The sequence below is a fragment of the Fragaria vesca genome, linkage group LG6 (assembly GCF_000184155.1).
Source record: "Fragaria vesca subsp. vesca linkage group LG6, FraVesHawaii_1.0, whole genome shotgun sequence".
Taxonomy (NCBI): Eukaryota; Viridiplantae; Streptophyta; class Magnoliopsida; order Rosales; family Rosaceae; genus Fragaria; species Fragaria vesca.
The window spans coordinates 5,059,825-5,081,543 of NC_020496.1; the positions used below are offsets into that span (position 1 = coordinate 5,059,825).

A 21,719-nucleotide genomic window follows, 5' to 3' on the forward strand; every position below is an offset into this window, starting at 1 on the left:
CGAGAATACATGGTTCCATTCCTCTCCACACCTCTTACTCCTACAGATTAGCCCAAGACATTCTCCCTTTCCCATTCCTTAATTTTTTTCTTTACTAAACAGATTCATCAACCCAAAAACGCAGCCTTTGGAAAAAGCTCTAAACTTGATGGTGTGACAGAGAAGAGAAAGGAGTTGGGGGGAAAGGGAGGAGTGGCCGGAAGTTGTGGAGTGGAGTTCTGGGAAAGAAGACCATGGTTTTTCTCGAAGTAATTTGGGAAAAAAACATTGGTTCTTTCCTAGTCCTGCCATTCCTTGATTTCCTGTCATGCATCTCTTTCCTGTCTTCTCTTGGTTTATTTTATTTTTATTTTTATTTACTTGTTGCATTGTGTTATTTGATTACACTATAACATGCTGCTTGAAGCTGAATTTGTATTGTGGAATGTTTGTAATATATTTGTTTCTTTTTGCAGATCCCAACATGTTATGAAGAAGCTTATGTTGATGGTGAACATAATGGACTTGTTTGGAAAAGATTTATACTTTAAAGTGCTCCGATGTATAACGCGAATGCAATTGTATTGTTTGATGAAATTTTCTTTGATATTAGAGGTTTGGTTCTTGTGTTGGAAGCACCCAAAATGAAAATTCGTGTCTTAATATATCTTTCCTTTTCTTGCTACCGTATAGATATGAATTTTGTTTGGGTATATAAATATTTTTGTTTGATTCTTCATCTCTAAATCTCTATATAGCTGAAGCTCAATTGTTTCCATCCATTTTATGTTCACTTGTGGATTTCAATTTGGAGTCTGGGTTTCTGTTTGAATCAATTAGAGAAGAAGAGAATAAAGAGAAGTAGCTAGAGAGAGAGAGAGATTAATGGTAAATCAATATGGATTTCTGGAGAAGAGAATAGAGTAGAGAAAAAGTATACCATGAATGAACGGGTCACATAATAAAGCGATTTTCCATTTATTATGGGATACATTAATATTTCCTGGATATTATTCTCAAACCAATGCAAAATCTAAGAGAATTAATCATGCTCACAAACTTAAGTAATAATCACACTACATGGGGCACTAGATTGAGACACTGTTGGGGATTCCCTTTCCGGTGAGTCCAGGTTCGCTGGAAGGATAGAGTAAAGTGTAAGGCATCTTGGCCGGTCCAGTCCGGTTCTTCAATTTGTCATCCTTGTTCATCTTTGTCACTCTTTCCCCAACTGCTTTGAGCTTGCTTCTGAAATTCTCGGACGCTTCCAAGACCTTGGTGTCTGCTGTCCATTCTTGACTCTCTCTCTGCCCCAAGTAAATCTCATCAGCTGAATGCCTTGACAATATCTCAATGGAGGCCATGCCAAGAAGGGTCTGCAGCTGAGGTGTAATTGTTTCCAAGAAGGCCTTTTCGGGGTTCTTCTTGAGTTGCTCGTACTCAGGAGTGCCTATCTTCGGCATGAACCGCCGGCTTATGCTGGGACGGTTTGCAGGGTATCCTCCATAAGGGTACTGCCCGAAATTGATTGCTGCATGGTAAGCTGAAGCAGTCCATATGATGATAGTGCATGATTCTATTAGCTCTTCAACAGTCTGCATTTTAGGCCACCAAGGCTCATCTTTCTTGTCGCCATGACCCTCTTCTCGGAGTTCTTTCCACCACGACTGGAGTTCCGAGTCCTTTTGCACCATTTCATCAGTTTTGAAGTAGAAGGAGCAATACTCTTCCACCCATGTTCTGATTGCAGACCAGATTTCAAGCCCATCAGCAGCATATGGATAGTCCTCTACTAGTAACCGCACACCGTGTGAAGCGCTTGAATCTTCAACCGCCATTCCTCTGAACAAAGAAAAAAGAAATTGATCACATTGTTCTAGTACGTTCTGTATATAAATGTCATCAATGATGAGACTTACCTTTTGATCAGATCCTTGGGGAGTGCTTGTTCAGGAAAAACCCAGCTGTTCTTGTACATCACAGACGACCATTCCATGGAATATTTTGCAGGAAAGACTGTGTTCTCTAGCACTCCACCAGCATTAATGAGAATCTGTCGCGCTACTGCGTTTACATTCATGGTGTCACGAAAATGAGGATGTAGAAGCTTGTAAATTGGGTGAAGCACGCTCAACTGCCTGTTTGTTGCTATGATAACCGGCTCAATCACTGCATGAGTTCTCAACCTGCAATCAAACACGAAGATATTTAAGATGAATTTAGGAAAAAGGGAACAAAGATGTTAATGATCTAGTATGCCAGGCTTAGTTTGACAGAGTTATACCAGTGGCTGACAAGCTGATGATAGCCTGAGTCGTTTATAGCCACATAAGCTTTGGCGAGCTGCCAAATGTGACTCTCAACGCCTTGGCTAGCTGGAGTGTAGACTTCGCTAGTGCAACCAACTCCGCCAGGATTTGGCACGCTCAATTCAATAGCTACTGGCTTCAAGGTCCCATCATTTTTCAAGAAAAGGAGTGTCCTGCTTGCATAACCTTTTACAGAAGTTGCATTTATACGCTCCAAGTAAGGCATCAATGAATCATGGTGGTCTAGTATGAACAGCTTGTTCTTGTTGATTGCCTATTGAAAGCAAATACATTTCAGTAACTATGAGTCTAGTTGCTTCAAGCTAAATAGTGAAAGGAAGTATGCAAATAGTATTACCTCATCTATGCTGAGTCCATCTAATTTATCTGCTATGTGTTCTTTGGTTATCTTACTGGTTTGATCTCCATATACATTTGGGTCTAGCTTGCTAGCTGGCGGAAACTCCTGTAGTACATGTTGAAACAGTTATGACCAACGATGAACAACAATGATCTTATAGTACTCAACCGTTGCACGCAGCACGCGTAACAAATATACAGTAGATAATGAAAGCTTCAAATTACCTGGAGACGATGTATGCTGACAGGGTTTAGACCAGCCAACATTTCTCTTGCAAACTCCTCATCAGTTCTCCATGCCGACTTATCCTCTGATCCAATGTGTTAGAAGACCATAGTCAGGTAAAGGGATCAAAGTATTGTTCTTAAAATGATACTATTGCATGTGAAGTACGCACCTTTGATCACTTGAGGCACCGGGAACTTCAGCAATCGTTCACCATCAGTCCGGAAAAGTTCCTTCACTGTCTCGGCAGGGGTGGTACTCCTGACAAACTTTAACAAGCCCTCTGGCAACTCTACTCCTCCTTCATAGAGCTTAAGTACATCTTCCAAGCTGTCAAACTCTTTTTGATGACCAAGTAGAGTAGCTAGCTCATCAGGTTTCAGGATCTGAGATATCGATTTCAGGGCATATGCAATCAAGTCTGACATCTTCAAGTGACCAAATTTTTCGTCTCTTGGAACATATACAAATAAGCCCTTAACAAGAGGCAGAGGTCTCTCACTCTTGGGATCTATGATGATAAAAGCACAAAAATCTTAATGACTAAAAGCACAAAATTTTCAGTAGTAACCGAGTAAAACACAGATATGAAAAATCTCATATAATCAAATACCAAGTTCAATTGACTGACCTTTCAAGTTTGCGGCTCTTCCAGTTCTTCCCCTTCGAGGATAAGGGAACTCGGCCGACCCTCCAAGAATTGGGCGAGCATACTTCTCACCTTTGTCTGGACTCCCCAAGTCATTGTAATAAGCATAGTCATAAACCCTGTCCCATTCCTGAAGCTCTCCCTTTTTAACAACATCATCACCTCTCAAGGTCACTAGCTCTTCTTCTCTAAACTTCTTTAGTCCAACCGGCGTCTCACTCGAAAGATACGTCTGCACATAAGTAAAGCTCAACCTAGTTACAAAATTTCAACACAAATTTACAATGATTTTCACCATGCTAAAAACTCAAAATCGTTACCTTGTTAGTGAAGAAAACCCTGTCTTTCTTGTACTTGTCAGCAGGGTACACCCATGAGTTGCAATCAAAGTGAACTCTACCTTTTCCGGGAACGTTTTCAAGTGTGAGAGACTTCAAGTAAAACTCACTGGCATGTTCATTTCTTATGATGAAAGCTCCTGGCACTCCAATCTTCTCATCCCAAACAAAATTAACCTTAAATGCACACTCTGCTGCTGTCAATGGGGTAACTTTGGAGATCCAATTCTCCAAATAAGCAGCCTTCCCAATTTTTCCTCGATTCCCATTTGCTATAAAACACATCAAATCCGAAACCAATTCAAAAAGGATGAACAAATAGTGAAAATAGTTAATGTGGAAAGATCGAATAGCAGAGTAGTAGTGTTCTCACCAGGGTCAGTGTTGACAGCACTGACGAGCCGGAGAGAAACAGCTTTCCCCAAAAGCTCATGAACACGGTCGATGAAAGAAGCTCCGAGGTCGTTGAGCTCCAGAAGATTCTTCTTCATCAAAACCACGGTCCCTTTGATGTTGTTGGCATCACTCGGAGGTTCAATGGTGGTGGTGCTCTGGGAAGAGCTGCTAGCTGACACAGTCAACGGCCGAGATCGTCTCACATTGGTCATGGACACAAACCCAGCTGGCACTAGTAGTTTGCCATTGACTGCAACAGCTGATGAGCTCAGGCGAGCTCCAAGTGGACATGGAGGAGGTTTGGTTCTGATCAGAGGAGTTTGATGAAACTTGAAATGAAGCATCTTTGTCTTCTAACTGAACTACAGTTGTGTTCTTTTGGAATTTACCCCAAGAAATAAAGTTAGTTAAGAACTAGTTTAGAGTTTGGTTTGGTATCCCAGTGAGTGAGGAATGTGAGGAGAAGGGTATATGGTATTTATGGGGACTTGAGCCTTGAGAGGGAGTGAGATTTACACTGTTCAATGCATACTATTTTTTTTCCTTTCTTTTTTCTTAGAAAAAGACTTGGGGAACTAGTCCCCACTGCTCATTTTTGATTTTTTCTTTTCTTTATGATTTGGATTTTGGCTTTTGTATAAGAATAAAGTAGAGGGTTCTTCACCAACTCATCTATGTTCTTTGTTTTGTAAGGGAGTTGACTTGAAAGAATGAAAGACCTTCACTGTCAAGTGAATTCAAAGCCCTGTTCTTGCCACTTTCAAGGTAACTTCAAACCCTGCTTGTATTCAAAGATGTTTACCCAATCAAAAGATGTGGCCAAATTCTGGCAATTTGGCAATACTAGACTTTCTCATAGCAGCCACATGACTTGTATGCATAACTATCTAGCTTCATCTGTCCTGCTAATATCATCACATTCTTTAAAAGTTTAGTATTTGCTGACATGCTAAAATTTGGAACTTGGAATAGGATATGATAGACCTGGTCAACCCTATCTGAGAAACTCCAAAAAAAAAAAAAATTGTATGATTCGAACTCTTACAAATACAACTTTAATTTTAAACAAGATCGTTTCTGATATTCAAAAGTTTACACCGAAATCTTTTAACATCGTTCAATGACTTAGGATCCATATCAAGTTCATAAATCTGAGCAAACAAAATGAATATTCCCTAACTTTGCACCCTAATATTATTTGGCCGGTGCTTATAATTAATTTCATTATTCTTCTTGTTCAATAGAAAGAATAAATGTGAATTATGATCCAAGCAGACCCCATAGCTTTATGCCTTCATATCATAGAGCATTTAAAAATGTCCAATTCAGGATAAGCAGGTTCTTCTGGATTATGTACCCAGAAATATTAATATATGCAGATTCTTGGTAGTGATCAGATTGTCAATGAAATACTAGGGAGAGTTTACATGGTTAATGGGTATGAACATAAAGCTAAAGTCTTTCATTTCTTTTCCCATTTACAAAACTGTCGGTCAAATCTGGTAACCAAGTAGACATGATTTTCAGAATATTAACAAGGAAGGTGCTTTGGTTGGGGGTCATTTTCTTAATTAAACTAGTTGCAGATTAAAATTGAAGATGATGGAGTCACCTTCATCTTTCACATTGAAGCTTAAAGTCAAGAATCACATGGTAGAAGACCTAGTTATGCCCAATGGGTCTCAGAGTACTAATCTTTTTTTCTGTTTTAGGGAGGTTAAGGTTGCCTAGGTAGTGATGGACTACCAACTATTTGTATCTTAGAGGTCTTGCATTGTCAAACCAGAACATACAACTCCTGTGTTGGCTCCCCCATTTTTGCAACAAAAAGTTCATCTATAGGGTATTCGGACTCTTTATGGCACCTAATCGGTCCATGTCACATTATGCGCGAAAGTCTTAACACATTATGTTAAAACGTATGCAAGTTCTTGACGAAATCTTCAACTTTGTGTGACACCTAATTAATCTTGTCTGTTCAACCTCAAAACAAAGAAATTTGAATTTGAGAAGAAAGGCAGTCATGGAATTGACTTGTTCCTTGTCCTAGTAACAGATTCATTTGATTTGGTATTGTTAATGCATATAGGTTTTCTATTGATGGTGTGAAATTGGCAATGACTTTGATTTTTCTAGCCATCAGGACACATGGCCAGTTAATAGATAATGATGACAGAATCCTTCATAAAGAAATGAAAATGACATGTAACCAATTAATAGATAAAGATATTGAAACCCTTCATGCTCAGGTTACTGAGGTTAGTATGAATAGGTAGGTATTTAGACCATAACCAAGCTGTTGTAAACTTGAAACAGTAGCATTTGATGTAACAGATAGTACTGTACATGGCAATGTGTATCACACCATACAAAAGGGAAATGGAATCGGATTGGCACACACCGTATAAGAGTTCCGATCAGGTCCAGGGCATTGATTCTTGGTTGAGTTCAAAGACACATACAAGGCTAGCTTGTTGACAATTTGAAATCTGCATTTGGTTTTTGTTGTTGTACTTCCATTTTCAGGATTGGTTTTTGTTAAAGAAAATATGAGTTCAGATGTATTTCCACTTGTTGATGCAGATGACCAAGTGACCAACCTAAGAGTATGCATTACATAGTTTCCTAGTTGAAAGGGGTCAACTGAAAAAATGCAGCTAATGAAATAATGAATAATATATATGTTGTACATTAGAAAGTTCAGTACAGACTTTTAGCTTCTTCTGCTGTAAATTGAGTAATTGATTTACATGGAATTATTGAAAGACTAATTTGTAAGTAATTCTTAAATCAAAGTGGCTTGCTTTATCGATATTGTACTAGCTTTTCAAAGGCTTCCCCTTTTCTAGTTGACAGGCTTTTAGATTGAGACACTGTTGGGAATTCCCTTGCCAGCAATTCCACTTTCACCAGTGGGATACAGCAAAGTGTATGGCACCTCCACCTTTCCAACCCTGTTCTTCAGATTCTCATCATTGTTCATGTTGGTAATCTTCTCTTCGATTTCAGCAAGTTTCTTTCCAAATCTGTTAAAAGCTTGCAATGCTTCTGCATCTGCTGTCCAGTTAGGAGTGTCCCTCTGGCCCAAATACACTTCATCAGTAGAATGCCTTGACAGAATCTCAATCAGGGCAATGCCAAGCACTGTCTGGAACTGAGCAGTGATTGTTTTCAAGAAGGCCTTATCAGGGTTGGACTCAAGCTCATCATACTCAGGAGTTCCTTTTTCGGGCATGAACCTTCGGCTTACAGTGGGGCGGCATGGGAGGTAGCCTGCATAAGGGTACTGTCCAAAGTTGACAGCTGCATGGAGTGCAGATGAAGTCCATATGATGATAGTGCAAGCTTCAATTAGCTCTTCACGAGTCTGCATTTTAGGCCACCAGGGCTCATCTTTTTTGTCACCATGACCCTCCTCTACTAGTTCCTTCCACCAGGATTGGAGTTCTGTGTCTTTTTGAACAATGTTATCACTCTTGTAGTAGAACGAGCAGTAGTCTTCTACCCAATTTCTTATCGCAAACCAGATTTCGAGCCCATCAGCACCATAGGGGTAGTCCTCTATCACTAGGCGTAGACCGTGTGGAGCACTCTCATCCTTGACTGCCATTCCTCTGCATTGATCAAAGACATTGTAATGTCGTCAATACAATAATGTGAAGTAGTATGCTTAAATTTTTGATCACTTACATTTCTTATTCTAAATTACTTCTAGTGTCTTCTTAAAAGTATTGTGCTTACCTCTTGATGAGATCTGCAGGGAGAGCTTGCTCAGGGAAAACCCATTTCTTGTAAACAACTGATGACATCTCCATGGCATACCTACCTGGAAACACTGTTGTCTCCAGAATGCCACCAGCATTGATAAGGATTTGCCTGGCTAGTGCATTTATGTTCATAGTGTCGCGGAAGTGAGGATGAAGAAGCTTGTAAATTGGGTGAACCACACTCAGTTGCCTGTTAGTTGCTATTACTACTGGCTCACACACTGCATGAGTATTCAACCTGTGACCAAAACACATAAAGGAAATGTTATCAGAAACCGATTCCAAACTATAGGATAAACTTGTTCCCTAGGGATTGCATAAGAGAGTAATACCAGTGACTGATAAGTTGATGAACTCCAGAGTCATTTACAGCAACATAAGCTTTGGCCAGCTGCCATATGGAGCTTTCTACACCTTCCTCAGCTGGCGTGAATACACTGCTAATGCGACCATGCTCATCTCCATCAGGATGAGGCAAGCTTAGTTCAATCACCAGTGGCTTCAAAGTTCCATCACTTTTCAAAAAAAGGAGTGTCCTGCTAGCATAGATCTTTGAGGAGGTATTTGAGTTTATACGCCTCACGTATGGCATCAATGCATCATGGTGGTCTAATATGAATAGCTTGTTGCTCTTGAGTGCCTGTACATCAGAATCCATCATTAGTAATGTCATGAATCAAGATAAGCTAATTGCTAGGTGACTTCATACTGAAATATCTTTCGAGAGAAATGAGTCGAAGATATTACCTTCTCCACTGTCAGTCCATCCAAGTTATTCTTGATGTGTTCTTCTGTTATTGTACTGGACTGATCACCATAAACATTTTGGTCTAGAGTGCTTACCGGTGGAAATGCCTGCATTTAAGTTAGAACCAAATATTAGTTAGAATCAAGCATGAAATTTTTGATGCTACATTTAAATGTGCAGAAGGAAAAGGAATATCAAATTGACACCCCTGCAAGTCCTAAACATATTACTGCGAAAAAAATCACACAAAAGTTGTGTTGAAATTACTTGGAGGAGACTAATGTTGACAGGGTTCACTCCAGCTAGCATTTCTCTGGCAAATTCTTCATCTGTCCTCCAAGCCAGCCTATTCTCTGCTCAAAATCAGTATAACATGACAATTAGAGAAAACATCAAATAATGTATTATATTTTAGAGCCACAGGCTATTGCTTAATTAGAAGCCCCCAAGTACAAAATGTTCTCAGATATATGTCATACCTTTGATCACTTGAGGCGTTGGGAACTTGAGGAACTGTGCACCATCGGTCCGGAAAATTTCCTTGATCATCTCTAGAGGGATGTTGTCCCCAATGTCCTTTAAGAAACCTTCAGGTACTTCAATTCCTCCTTCATAGAGTTTGAGTACATCTTCGAAGCTGTCAAACTCATTAGGAGTGGGATCAAATAGAGCTTCTAGCTCAGGTCTGATGAATTGAGCTATGGACTTCAGTGCATAAGCAAGGAAATCAGACATCTTCAAGTGTCCGAATCGTTCGTCTCTTGGAACATAAATGTCTAAGCTCATGAGAAGAGGGATCCTACTCTCACTGCTAGGATCTGTTGAAAAAAGATTAGAAATATTAATGGTCATGAAATGGTGTGTTACTTAAATCACCTAGAAAATAGTAACTCAAGTATGATAACAACTAAGTTCACAAAATGGCTAACCTGACTCAGTTGGAGCACGGCCAGTTCTTCCTCTTCGAGGATAAGGATACTCACTAGTCCCTCCAAGAGTTTGACGGGCATAATCTGAACCCTTGTCTGGATTTCCCAGATCATTGTAGTAAGCATAGTCATAGACCCTGTCATACTCCTGGAGCTCTCCTTTCCCATCTCCTCTCAAGTGTACTAGTTCTTCTTTTCTGTACTGTTGTAGTGGTAGTGGTGTATCACTTAGAAGGTAAGTCTGCACAAATATAAAAGAATACACATTTTAGCTTAGTATGCAAGTCACAACCTCAAAATTCTGTCAGATTTGCCATCTCTTCATGCATCATTACCTTGTTAACAAAGAAAATGCGGTCTTTCGTGTTTTTTTCTGCAGGGTACACCCATGAGTTGCAAACAAAGTGAACTGTACCCTCACCAGGAACATTTTCGAGTGTGATGGTCTTAAGGTAGAACTGACTGTGGTGATTGTTTTTTATTAGGATTGCTCCTGGAACTCCGATTTCGTCATCCCAGTCAAAGGTAACCTTGTATGCAGAATCTCCTGCTGTTAAAGGAGTGATTGTGCTGATCCAGTCTTCCAAATATGCAGGCTTTCCAAGTTTCCCTTTCAATCCATTATCTACAAAAACACATCCAAGTTCAAAAATTGATTCTACAAGTTCTAAATTCTAACTTGCAAAATTTTTCTGTTATGTCAATTTGTAACTGCAACATTTATTCAATTATGCACTAACCACCTCAAATCACTCATGAACACAGTTATTTTTTCTACATCATAATAAGCCACTGGGTTAAAAATATGTTCATGTTCTAAAATTTTACCATGAACAAAGAAAGTTAAAAGTACAGGATCAGAAGAGAGAAAGAGCTATTCCCAACTGCTTGTTTCCATTTTCAGGTGAAACTGGTAGATAAATAGACCAGTAGTTGAGACTTGGGGTTCAAAGGATTAATTTGTTACCTGTCCTAATCAATATTTATTTCAATAATCCCTATGAAGCCCCACAACTGGCATAGCTCATCTTCATGATTTTGAAATCATTACCATATCTTTCACAACTTTCATTATGTCACTTTGAACCAATCCACTTTCAGTCATCTCATTTTGCTATCAAGACAAAGTTGCAATTGTATAACAACAACTTGATCCATTATAAAATGCTTACAGATGATAAAGACCCCCGTGCCAATTTCCAATGAACGACCTCAATATGCCGCTGATGGCTTATAAATTAGACTATAACCGCTGACGGCTTATAGATTTTTGACTATTTGTTTCAAATGCATGCGTATATTTGGGGTGAGCTTGACTGGAAATAGACCAAGTTGATTTGATCATTTGAACTCTTGGTTTAGAATCTTATGATCGACTTCTGAGAGTAATAAAAGTAATGTAACTCCCGATTTTACTTTTTAAGTTGTAAAATGAATGGTCATAATCTGAAAACTAGCTGGAAAAACGATAGAGTTAACTGGTTCATGATCATGAATTCATTATGTTAATCATAGTGTAATTCCCAAATGACTAAATATATGAACAAAACTCAAAATGCTTAGCAGAAAGTTATAAATACTTCTGAAGACTAATGGATCGGATATGAGTCACATCTGATCAGAATAACTTACCGGAATCGGCATTGACAGCACTGATGAGCTGCAGAGAAACCCTTTGCCCCACCAATTCATGCACGCGATCAAGAACAGAAGCATTGAAGTCATTGAAATCCAACACATTCTTCTTCATCAGCACCACAGTCCCTGTAATCTGTTTCGTACTGCCGCCATTGTGATGATGGCCTGTGATTGCATCAAGCAAGTTATGCAACATCTTGAGTAGTATATAGGCTTGCTTTCCAAACACCAAAGCAAAGAATATATGTTGTGTCTGAAAAAGTAGTTGATATATATATATATATATGAGAAACTGATGAGGTTGAAAGTTGGTTTGGTTTGTAAAGAGTGAAGGAGGGGCTTGGGGGTATTTATAGGGAGGAAGAATATGAAGTGGGAATATTATTCATAATCCTCATGAAGTTTCAAGACTGCTTGTTCACATTGGGATCCAACACGTTCCGTTTAGCTAGCGTCAATTTTCTTTCTCTCTTTTTTTCTTGGGATATAAACAAGAAGCCGAGTCATATTCTTTCTTTCATCTGGGTTAAAGACAAGTCTTCCTTAACTTATCGTTAACGAAAATCACCCTAGCTTGGCATGGAAAGCTTTCGGGGATGACTTTGTAATGATGACAACTCCAAACCCTAGTTACATTTCTAAAGATTTTTTTAAATACAAAACCTAATACAATTTTAAACCTAATACATTTCTAAAGATTTTTACAACTCTAAAGTTTCCACCAGTAAATTAAATAATTTTCCCATATCTACAGTTTGCGTTGATCTTCCTTATTCTATGGAACTATTACTTGAATTTTCTTCTTGGGATCGACGACTTTGTAATGTTGACCGCCAACCTCAAACCATCAAGGGAAGCAAGAAATGTGCACCTCCATCCGGCCATGTTCATTTCTTTACCATTTTCAAATACAACAGGCCCTGTGGGACTGATATACGTACATTGGAAAATTCAAAGAAAACAAAAATATACAATGAAATTGCGTAGTTTTGTTTTTTTTGTTTTTAATATGAAAAGTGAACCACCGTTAGAAGAAAATGGAAGGAACCAACTCATGCATGGAACAAACGAAAACGTTATTGGCGAGCAAACTCAATATTAATGTGAAAGCAGAAAAACAAGTTTCGAATTACCACATCCAACCCACAAATAATAATCTTCCACACGCTCGTGTTCGACATGTAAATCACCCTTATAATTCCTCTACCATTATGGTATTTATGAATTTGATATACTAAGTTTCATGTTCGGTTCAATAACCAGATATTTTCTCGTAACGCCACAACCACAACCGCCGTTAATCGATATAACCACCGAAAACGACCCACACCCCACATACATTATTGAAAATGAATTACACGTTCATGAGTTATTGCGAGTTGGCCGGGCAATCGTTAGGCCAAAATCTGGTTTGCATTATTGACCATTATAGGGATACGAAAATTAAAAATGTGCATATTGAATCGGCCATATGACATAGTCATTAGTCAATGAAATAAAAAAAAAGATCTTCATGGGAAAAATGAAATAAAAAATAGCTATCACATATATGCAGAGATCGGGACGTAAACAATACTACAAGCTGGAACATCTATCTTCTACATCAAGAAAAGTCACCGTGCGTGGCCAAATTGGAACCGCTGCCGTCAGCTTCGGTAGCCTTTGGCTTTACCTAGCTGCAGACTGGTATTTTAGCCCTTTCTAAGCAAAACGAAGAACAAGCTGCCTCATTGGACCTGAACATCTCTTATCTATCTCTGTAATTTTATTGACCCAGAAAAGATAAATTCCCTGTAATATGATTCTTCTTCCACCCATGCTATTGCTTTTATAAAATATAGATATTATCCCTTGTGTTTCCTCACTTTTTCAGTCGTGGGAAACTCGATCTTTTTTATTTTATTTACACATCACACTCGACGAGATTTTTAGGGCAAGTGTGGGATTAGTGTTAAATATTTTAATCACTAGAGAAAGAGACACTTATCTGGACACGTACTAAAACATGGAATCTAGCACTCTGGAGATCATGTTTAAAAGCAAACAAATAAACACAAAGCACAAAATAACTGAGGTCCCAATATTGAAGGCGCGCGTTTTCTTCTCAGGCATGCATGGCTCATCTGCACTCTTTATTTAGTGAGAGCTCGAATCAGAAGTATTGACTATTGAGTTAGGTTATACTATTTTAATTTCTTTACTCACGGAGGATATAATTATAGACGGAGTTCTATTTTACATTAAGATAAACAAATAAAGGTGGTCAATAAATTTGTTTCCGACCATCCTTATTTGCTTATCTTAATATAAGATGATGAGGACTTTATAAGGATAGTCAACAAATAAGGTATGACCGATCAGTGCATATACAGAGGACTTGATGAATAAAAATTTTGAACAAATATGTAATCTTCAATAAAATCCGGAAACGGTCGATTACATCTAAATTTCTTTTACATTTTTAGGAAGTTCGATTATATATACTAGAAACAAAAAGATGAGTTATCAAACTTAATGTTTCAAATGTCGTAAGCATGAGAGCTAGCGGTTGCGGTACTCTTCTATTTATGTTCATTAATCATCTGCTGAATTATTTGTGTGCATTTCTCGTTCTGCTTTCATAGAAAGTAGATTATTTCAATTTGAAGTGATTGACGTTTGAATAAAAGCCCTAAACACAAGGAAAGTTGGTCACCAAATTAAGTTCCAAGTAAAAACTAGGAAGTACATTTCATCCACACAAGAAAAACAAACAAGTAAGAAGAGGAAAGTTGTTCATAATGATGATAAGACGTGAAGTATGTAGTTTGCAGTAGTCAATCAATTATTTATGCTTGTGGCATTGGGATTTTGCTTACATAGTTCAAAACTATAGTAACGTTTTTTTATGGTTAAGCTATGTATGAAACTGTAAAGTTTTGTTTTTGTGGGAGTATTTTACATATGATACGGTTGCTTTCGAGTCTTGATAACTAGTGTCATTTTTCAATCCAAAGTTTACAATAAAAAAAAAAAAGATAACAAACTGAGCATAACAAAAACTATCATATGGCATGGGGATAAACATATTCTTGGCCGTCCCACTAGGATTTACAAATGTATTGAATGGCATGGAGTAGCTAGGGTTTATGATTAAACCTAACCATCAACGTACTAGAAGCCAATTACCATATGCATTCATATCTGGATTGTAGTTCTCAACTTGCTACTCAAGAACAGGCCGGTGTGAGGTCTCACGTCTATTTTCCAAAGATAGGACCATAATAGCTATAGAACTGAGAAGCTAGCATCAAGGAAGCGTGTACGATCGATATAGAACTGAAGATTTGATAAGCTTGAGAATACCGTGAAGATCGTAATCAAACCATGGCAAGTTGTATTGTCTGTGTTCGATTATGTTTTCTAAACAATAACGACGAAGTCATGAGTTTGAAAACTTGTTTCAAAGAAGCGAAATTGAATATCAATTCGTTTACCAGAATACCAGATGTCTAATGTAGGGTTAGATATATGCACCCTTTTATAATTAACCAGTCGAAATACAAATCTTTGTTGTTAATATCATAATATAAAAAAAAATACTGAAACAAAAAATACGAAAGTTCTGTTGAAATTTGCATATATAACGTACTAAACAAATCCTTATTTGAAAGCCATTTGATTGATTATGTGATTTTTTTTTTCTTCAATAAACTAATTAATTAAACATGTCTGCTCCATGAGGATGGATGATCATAGCTATGGAGTCACTGAAAGTGATATCCAAACGAATGAAATGACAGGAAGCCAGGGAAGATATGGACCGGAATGAGAAAGGTAGATATAGAAATGTAGCTAGAACAGTACGTGATCCTGTACCCGTATTATTGTCTAGTACGTTACATGCAGATTCAATCTAGGTTGGCAACGTAGACCGAAGATCCGATTAAACTGTTACGAATCCAAAAGGACAATAATATTTGGTGGTGCATGCATGAGGCAAAGTACCTCTGACACTGTTAATCACCGTATTATATAGAACTTTGAATAACTAGTTTGAAGTTTGAACCGCAATGTTAAACTCGTGTTTGTGTTTGCCTATATACTATGTTCTACCATAAAGAATTTACTTTATTAATTTTCTTATACAGTAAACAACGTGATTATCAATTTTTTGTTTAATTTACGAAAACAATGTGATTATCATGTTCTATAATATTACTGTCAAGTGCAACATATTTTGAATAACAGATGCATATTAATTAAATTTTATGTCCGGATTTTTGTACAATATTGTTACTGGGAAACATGGTTGAAGGGTTAGGCAGGTTGAAAGTGGGCAAGCACTAGCTTGCAACATTTTTTTTTTGAGAGCTTGCAACATTGATATATATCTTGTTTGATATAAGTTACAAGATCTCCAGACATGCCTATATAGCTGATCGGATCTCCACGAAAGACTACTACTAGAGCTGCCTCATGCATCCTCATTTTGCTTGGCTGATCGAAATGGTATATATCTAGGTGGATGCACTAATGCTAATTGATAACAACCAGCTAGTGTTCACTGTTTATACGTACTACGTACTTCTGTTTGTGCATGGTTTTTGTTTCTCGGTTCATTTCCCCGGATGATTATGCGATTAGTAATCTACGCATGCTAATTGCAAATTCGCATGTATGGGTGAAGTCAATAACCATATATCTAATCTCCATTTACTACTAATTTTAAAGGCCTATGACCATTCCATTTACATAAATCTTAATAAAAAGACAATATTATCCTTCGTAAATATAGATCACTCCGCTCTCATTTACCCGATCATGCCTCTCCTCTCTCTTATTTACACCACCTCCCTCCGCTCCCTCCCTTCCTCCAAAGCCGAAGAGCACGCCCAGCTCCGCCACATCACCGCCGACCTACTCACGAGATTCTGGTCTCCGCTCCCCCCATATCGCCTCGATTCTCAAAAACCACAACCACCTCAACTCGCTCTCCCCAACTCACTGAGTCTCCTCCCTCTCCTCCGCCTCACCTCAACTCGACTCGACTCGACTCGCCGAACTCGCTCACCGGCTTCGGATTTCCATGGGAGCGAGCATTCGTCGTCGGCAGCTCTAGAGAAACCTCGAGGGAACTTTGTTGACTTTCGAATCCAGATGGCTCGCCGGCTCCGTTGCATTTCTTCCTCACCGCGCTCTCCGCCGCTCTGCTTCCCGTGCTTCTCGCCAGCTCCGGCGACTCCGATCCGATTTACCGGTAACGCTTTTTTTCCGCTCTCCGTTTTCTGTTTCTGTTCAATTTTCCATGACGATAGAGCTCGCTTGTGTTTTTCGTCTTCATTCAACTTTTATGATGAGAAGAATCGAGCGCCTTATAGTTTTTGATTATATGAGTTCAGTAATGCTAGCACTGTTTGATTGATGAGGTAGGTTTAGTTTTCGATACAGTAAATTCACAGAGAGATTTGATGAGGTCATTCAAAAACTCAAGAAATCTGGAAATAGGCTACGGATTATGTGTATTGATGTGATCAAGTGATTTATGAGGGAAGTTCTATATGGATTTAATGCTAGGAGAGAAGATTGAGCTTTAATAACAGAATTGAGGTTATTGTTAATGATGATTAATTGGATACTTGGATAGTCATGCTGTGCATTTATTGAAAAGAAGGAATGATGAAGAAAAAATATTGCATTTTGGATTTTTTGGTCCATTATGTGAAAAATAGTTATTGCCTTATTGGTGAAATGGTTACTTCTTCACTTTTCGGTTGGTGTAGACTGTGGAGTCATTTTCATTGTGGTTATACGGTTTTGGCAGGTCTTGCGTGGGAAAAATGTTTTCAGCACTTTTTAAGCATTCAATTCAATTGGTTTGTTCTCTAAACTTTACAGTGCTGCTGATCATTTCCGGTTGAAAGATTATGTAACAAGTGCAGACCTGTTTGAGAAAGCAATGCTACATATCCCATTCGACATAGAGAATCGAATTCTTCGAGCCATGGGCTTTTATGCATTTGGGGGGCAATAATGGGGTTTCTGGGGTCTGAAAGTTAGTTTTTAAAGGTTAGAAACCGAGTTTCTACAATATTTGGAGCCAATAAGTTGATTACTGGGGATTACTGGGGTCAGTAATCGATTATTGGGGATCAGTAACTGAGTTTTTTTGTCAGTAACTGAATTTCTAGGGGTCAGTAACTGAGTTTCTGGGATCAGTACCAAGGTTACTGGGGATTATTGAGGATCAGTAACTCGGTTACTGGGGTTAATAATTGAGTTTTTTTATCAGTAACTGAATTTCTGGGGCCAGTAACTGAGTTTCTAGGGTCAGAAACTGAGTTTCGGTGATCGGTTGCCGGAGTAACCCAGTTACTGGGGGTCAGTAACTGAGTTTTTTGGGTCAGTAACTGAATTTCTGGGGTCAGTAACTGAGTTTTTGGGTTAGAAACTGAGTTCCGGTGATCGGTCGCCGGAGTAACCCAGTTACTGGGGGTTAGTAACTGAGTGTATTGGGTTAGTAACTGAATTTTTGGAGTCAGTAACTGAGTTTCTAGGGTCATAAAATTGATTTTCGGCGATCGGTCGTCGGAGTAACCAAGTTACTGGGGGTCAGTAACCGAGTCCGGCGATCGGAGTCCCGCGGCTGATGACCGGTGACCGGAGTCCGGCGGCCGGTGTTCAGAGATCCGGTGAGCTGCCGGCAAAGTCTTTTCTCTCTCTCTCTCTCTCTTACATTTTCTCTCTCTAAGTATATATACAAGGACCAAGGGTAAAAATGTCTCAAAAATGTTATTTTATTATAAATTTAATAAAGATTTGTGTATTTGAGCACAAATAAGTCTCTTTTTCATTTAATTGGGGTCAAGAATCTTATTATCATTGGAATAGGCTTTAGTTTTCAAATATTTGGGCATTAGGACATTTTCTCTATATCTAAACGTTTTCGGGATGGGAGGCCTACTAGATAGCAGAAGAAGCTGCCGTAGCGCCATTGAGATCGAGTGTTAGATATAAACTTCATCATTGTGGACTGCATGCAGTAGTACCATCTCTCTGTTAAGGAAGGAGAAGAAGTTGAAAGCCGAGGCGGCCTGAGAGTAGCAGCTGCTTCCAGGAGAGATGGCAAGAATGAAGTGAGCGATCGATGAGAGCAAAGAAACTTATACCAACTTAGTCCAATACGTCGGGAACTGACGGAATTCTCCAAGAAAATTCAGACAACATGACTGAATAAGGCTAGCTAGCTAGGTCATCCATTTCATTCCTAAAATAAACCAAGTTGGCGATATTGGCCTAGTGCACCAGTGCTATAGGACTTTGCAGCCCAATGAATAGATAAATGAGTAAACCAGATTTGAAGCCCATCAACCCAAAATGGGGGATATTCCCGTCATTTGAAACATAAGGGTTACGGCTTTGCTTCCCTCTCTATATATAAGACAGCTCCGCCGTGCTTTGCTTCAGTCAACTTCTCCAATCTTAGCATACTCTGTTCTTCCCTCCATCCACAGTAAACGAAATGGAGAGAGATCACAAATATTGCCTTGAAGAAGACGAAGAGATATTTACAACCGTAGATCAAGTTTTTCTGAAGTTACGAGGTATAGTTGGTTTCGATCTTAGCTATGTATCTCTAATTTTAGTTTAATTGTACTTAGATCCGAAATGTTAACAGAGTATAGATGAAAATATGCAATTTTATGGGTTGTGCATGTGTATATGATAAGTTTATCTAAGAGCACTTGTTGTTATATTGCAGGCATTGATGGATTCAAAAGCGTTAATTTCTCCATTTCTGGAATGGGAGGAATAGGAAAGATAATCTCACCTCTTGGTATGGCTCTGTACTGCACCCTTGAATTCGCTTTTGGCTATGTCTCTGTCCGCTGGATTCTACTATTAGTTGGAATTCTACTGTCTTCTTTTTTTATTTTTTTTATTTTATTTTTATTAACTTTTCTTCTTTTTGGTCTCCAACCTACGTCCCCATGACAATACAGATAACCCTTGGAATTATTTCAACTAGCGTTTATAAAAGTGTATTGAGGTTCTGTCCCTGGGGAACTGTTTGTTCATTTCAACTTTTTGTGCTTGTTTCAAAATTGAAACTACCTGATGTATTTTGTTTGTGTTTACTGCCTTACTAGTTTCAGTATGTGCTTGGCTTGGATATTCATTGCTTGAATGTTGTGCATATCTGAAATCTAAAAGCTGCAGAACTTTCTTTTGCTTATGCTTGTCAATAGTTGTTGATATTGGGCTAAAATCTATGTTTCTTCCTCTCTCTTTTTTATGTAGAATTTTACAATTATGTTGTTGATTCTGAGTCAAACAGTAAACAGAGAAATGTGGTTTGCAAATATGGATCAGCCAGAACTCGAGATCAAGTTTTGCCAAATTCAAAATATTTGCTAACCACAATGTTTTCTTTTAAATTGAATGATGAGAATGCCAATTTTTGTCACAATGCTTCTTTTGGAAAGGTCCGAAAGAACATGTTGTCCATTATTGGAGTTTCAAAAAGAAAGACTACTGATAAGAATTATAAGACAATCATCATGACTGAGAACGTGACGAAGTCTATCAAGCAGTGGTGTATGAAAAAAACCTTGACTAGAAGAGCAGCCAACAATGTTCTCCCCCCACATGATGTCTTCTGGCATTTATGAGGTAGTTTTGCCATTCACTTGATATGTGTACAATATTTCATATTTCTTTGCTTACGATAAGTGTAAGTTCTAAACTGAAAATTATGTCAAATAAGAAATCGATTTTCATATATCTGTTAACTACTGTTATAAAACTGGAAATTATACTACGTGTTAGAGAGAAACTAACAAGATGAATTCCCTCCTTCCATTAAGCTTCTCCTAGATGCACTCTGAATCTCAATTGTAATGGGACAAGGTGTTGAGAAAAACGTGTTCTAGCTAGGATCAATGGAGGTGTATATATATAACCTTATGACAAAGGCAGTTACAAAGCAGTTGACAGTTCCTTCCATAAAGTAACTTCCATAACTTCCATATCTTTGTCTGTTTAAGATTAGAACAAATAACCATACGAATTTTGAATTTGAATTCAAAACATATATATATATCCTTCTGATTATAACCTACTAGCCTTTTACCCATGCATATTTGCACGGAATCATAATCAAGATCAGCTAAAGATAAGCGTGAGCGGTTAATTTAGTTTACCATATTATACACTTATTCGTCCTACTAATCAGTAGTTTTTATAATTATTTATTTATTTAATTTGTTTTGATTTTGATTTTGATTTTTCTTTTACTATAACTACTTTTAGTTTTTATTTGTGTTAGTTAATTCATTAAGGGTAATTATGGAAGTTCATAATTTGGTGAAGCTTTTGAGGGCCTGGTTTTTAGGGTAATTACATGTTTAACCTACATGTGTATTTTTTTGTTTCCTCTAGTTTTAGTTGCTTTGATTACCTTGGGGTATTGTAATATATTTGGTTGTGTGTTAGGGTTCATGTCTCTACTTTAGAAATATTTGGATGATTGTGTATGATTCATCTTTTGGATGTTTAAGTGATGCATTTGGAGTTGTTTTTAATACTATATTTGTGGTGGTTGTATAAATTCTGGGGAGCGGATGGCTCAAGGAGTTGAGGATGGAAGGTTGAATATAGAAGTTTTTTTTTGGGTTTTCAGTTTAGAGTTATCCATTTTTAAGGGAGGTTACACCTAATTTTTGGTAAATTTTCCTTAAGGTGTGTATGCAGATAAGATGACCGGTGTAGTGTACTTGACCTTTCTTGATGTGGTTGGTGCAGTTATGGCTATTGAGACCAGGAGGGCATATAGTGCTCGGCCCTGAGATTTCAACGGTTCTAGTCAGGGTCCATCTAAGAAGGCTGCTTCCTCATTTGCTTCTGGATCTTCAGCTGGTAGTGGATCGAGTTCTCGGCACAGAGTTAGGGGACCCTTAGGAGGCCTTTCCTGAGCCAGTTGGGTAGACAGCAGACTGGACAATTTGGTACTGGTGTCAGCTTCCAGGGTGGGACATCTGGTGGTCAGACTTTTTCCTTTGGGTAGTAGCAGTCTACGGGGTGTTTTGAGTGTGGTAGTTAGGATCACTTCAGGAGATATTGTCCCTTACTGGCTTAGGGGACCGCCCTCACCCATGCTCATCCAGTCGGACAGTCTTCAACCAGAGGCTCCAACAGTGGTACTCATGTCAATTCAGCAGCTAGAGGCGGCTCTCAGCAAGGTAGTGGTTAGCGTCGATGTCCCATGACTCGCGCTAGACTTCATGTTATGACTCAGCAGGATGGTCGTACTTCGCCAAAGGTTATCATTGGTACATTATTAATATCAGAACGGTATCTCATGTTTTCATCCCGACCTAAGATTGATATATATATATATAT

General features: G+C 38.4%; 2 protein-coding genes and 2 non-coding genes across 4 annotated transcripts in view; 2 read left to right on the forward strand and 2 right to left on the reverse strand.

The window, feature by feature from the left end:
* Positions 1-939: 939 nt before the first annotated feature.
* On the reverse strand, positions 940-4,705 carry LOC101293106 (probable linoleate 9S-lipoxygenase 5-like). The gene is made up of 9 exons (XM_004302371.1): positions 4,235-4,705; positions 3,844-4,133; positions 3,506-3,755; positions 3,047-3,385; positions 2,874-2,959; positions 2,647-2,754; positions 2,264-2,562; positions 1,899-2,165; positions 940-1,821 (listed from the first exon to the last, which is right to left on the reverse strand). The coding sequence occupies exons 1-9, from the start codon at positions 4,599-4,601 to the stop codon at positions 1,068-1,070; spliced, it is 2,760 nt and encodes a 919-aa protein (XP_004302419.1). The 5' UTR covers positions 4,602-4,705; the 3' UTR covers positions 940-1,067.
* A 2,108-nt stretch (positions 4,706-6,813) lies between these two features.
* LOC101293406 (probable linoleate 9S-lipoxygenase 5-like) lies at positions 6,814-11,686 on the reverse strand. Its single transcript, XM_004302372.1, has 9 exons — positions 11,334-11,686; positions 10,037-10,326; positions 9,702-9,942; positions 9,252-9,590; positions 9,040-9,125; positions 8,772-8,879; positions 8,357-8,664; positions 7,999-8,262; positions 6,814-7,871 (listed from the first exon to the last, which is right to left on the reverse strand). Exons 1-9 carry the CDS (start codon positions 11,533-11,535, stop codon positions 7,118-7,120), a joined length of 2,592 nt encoding a protein of 863 aa, XP_004302420.1. The 5' UTR covers positions 11,536-11,686; the 3' UTR covers positions 6,814-7,117.
* A 7,097-nt stretch (positions 11,687-18,783) lies between these two features.
* Positions 18,784-19,530, forward strand: LOC101293696. The gene is made up of 2 exons (XR_184859.1): positions 18,784-18,922; positions 19,081-19,530. It is a non-coding gene; the product is annotated as an uncharacterized LOC101293696 (transcript).
* A 323-nt stretch (positions 19,531-19,853) lies between these two features.
* LOC101293894 overlaps positions 19,854-21,719 on the forward strand; it is a 2,614-nt gene continuing 748 nt past the window's right edge. The window contains exons 1-2 of the transcript XR_184860.1: positions 19,854-19,991; positions 21,123-21,639. This is a non-coding gene — a transcript (uncharacterized LOC101293894). The remainder of the gene's footprint in view (positions 19,992-21,122; positions 21,640-21,719) is intronic.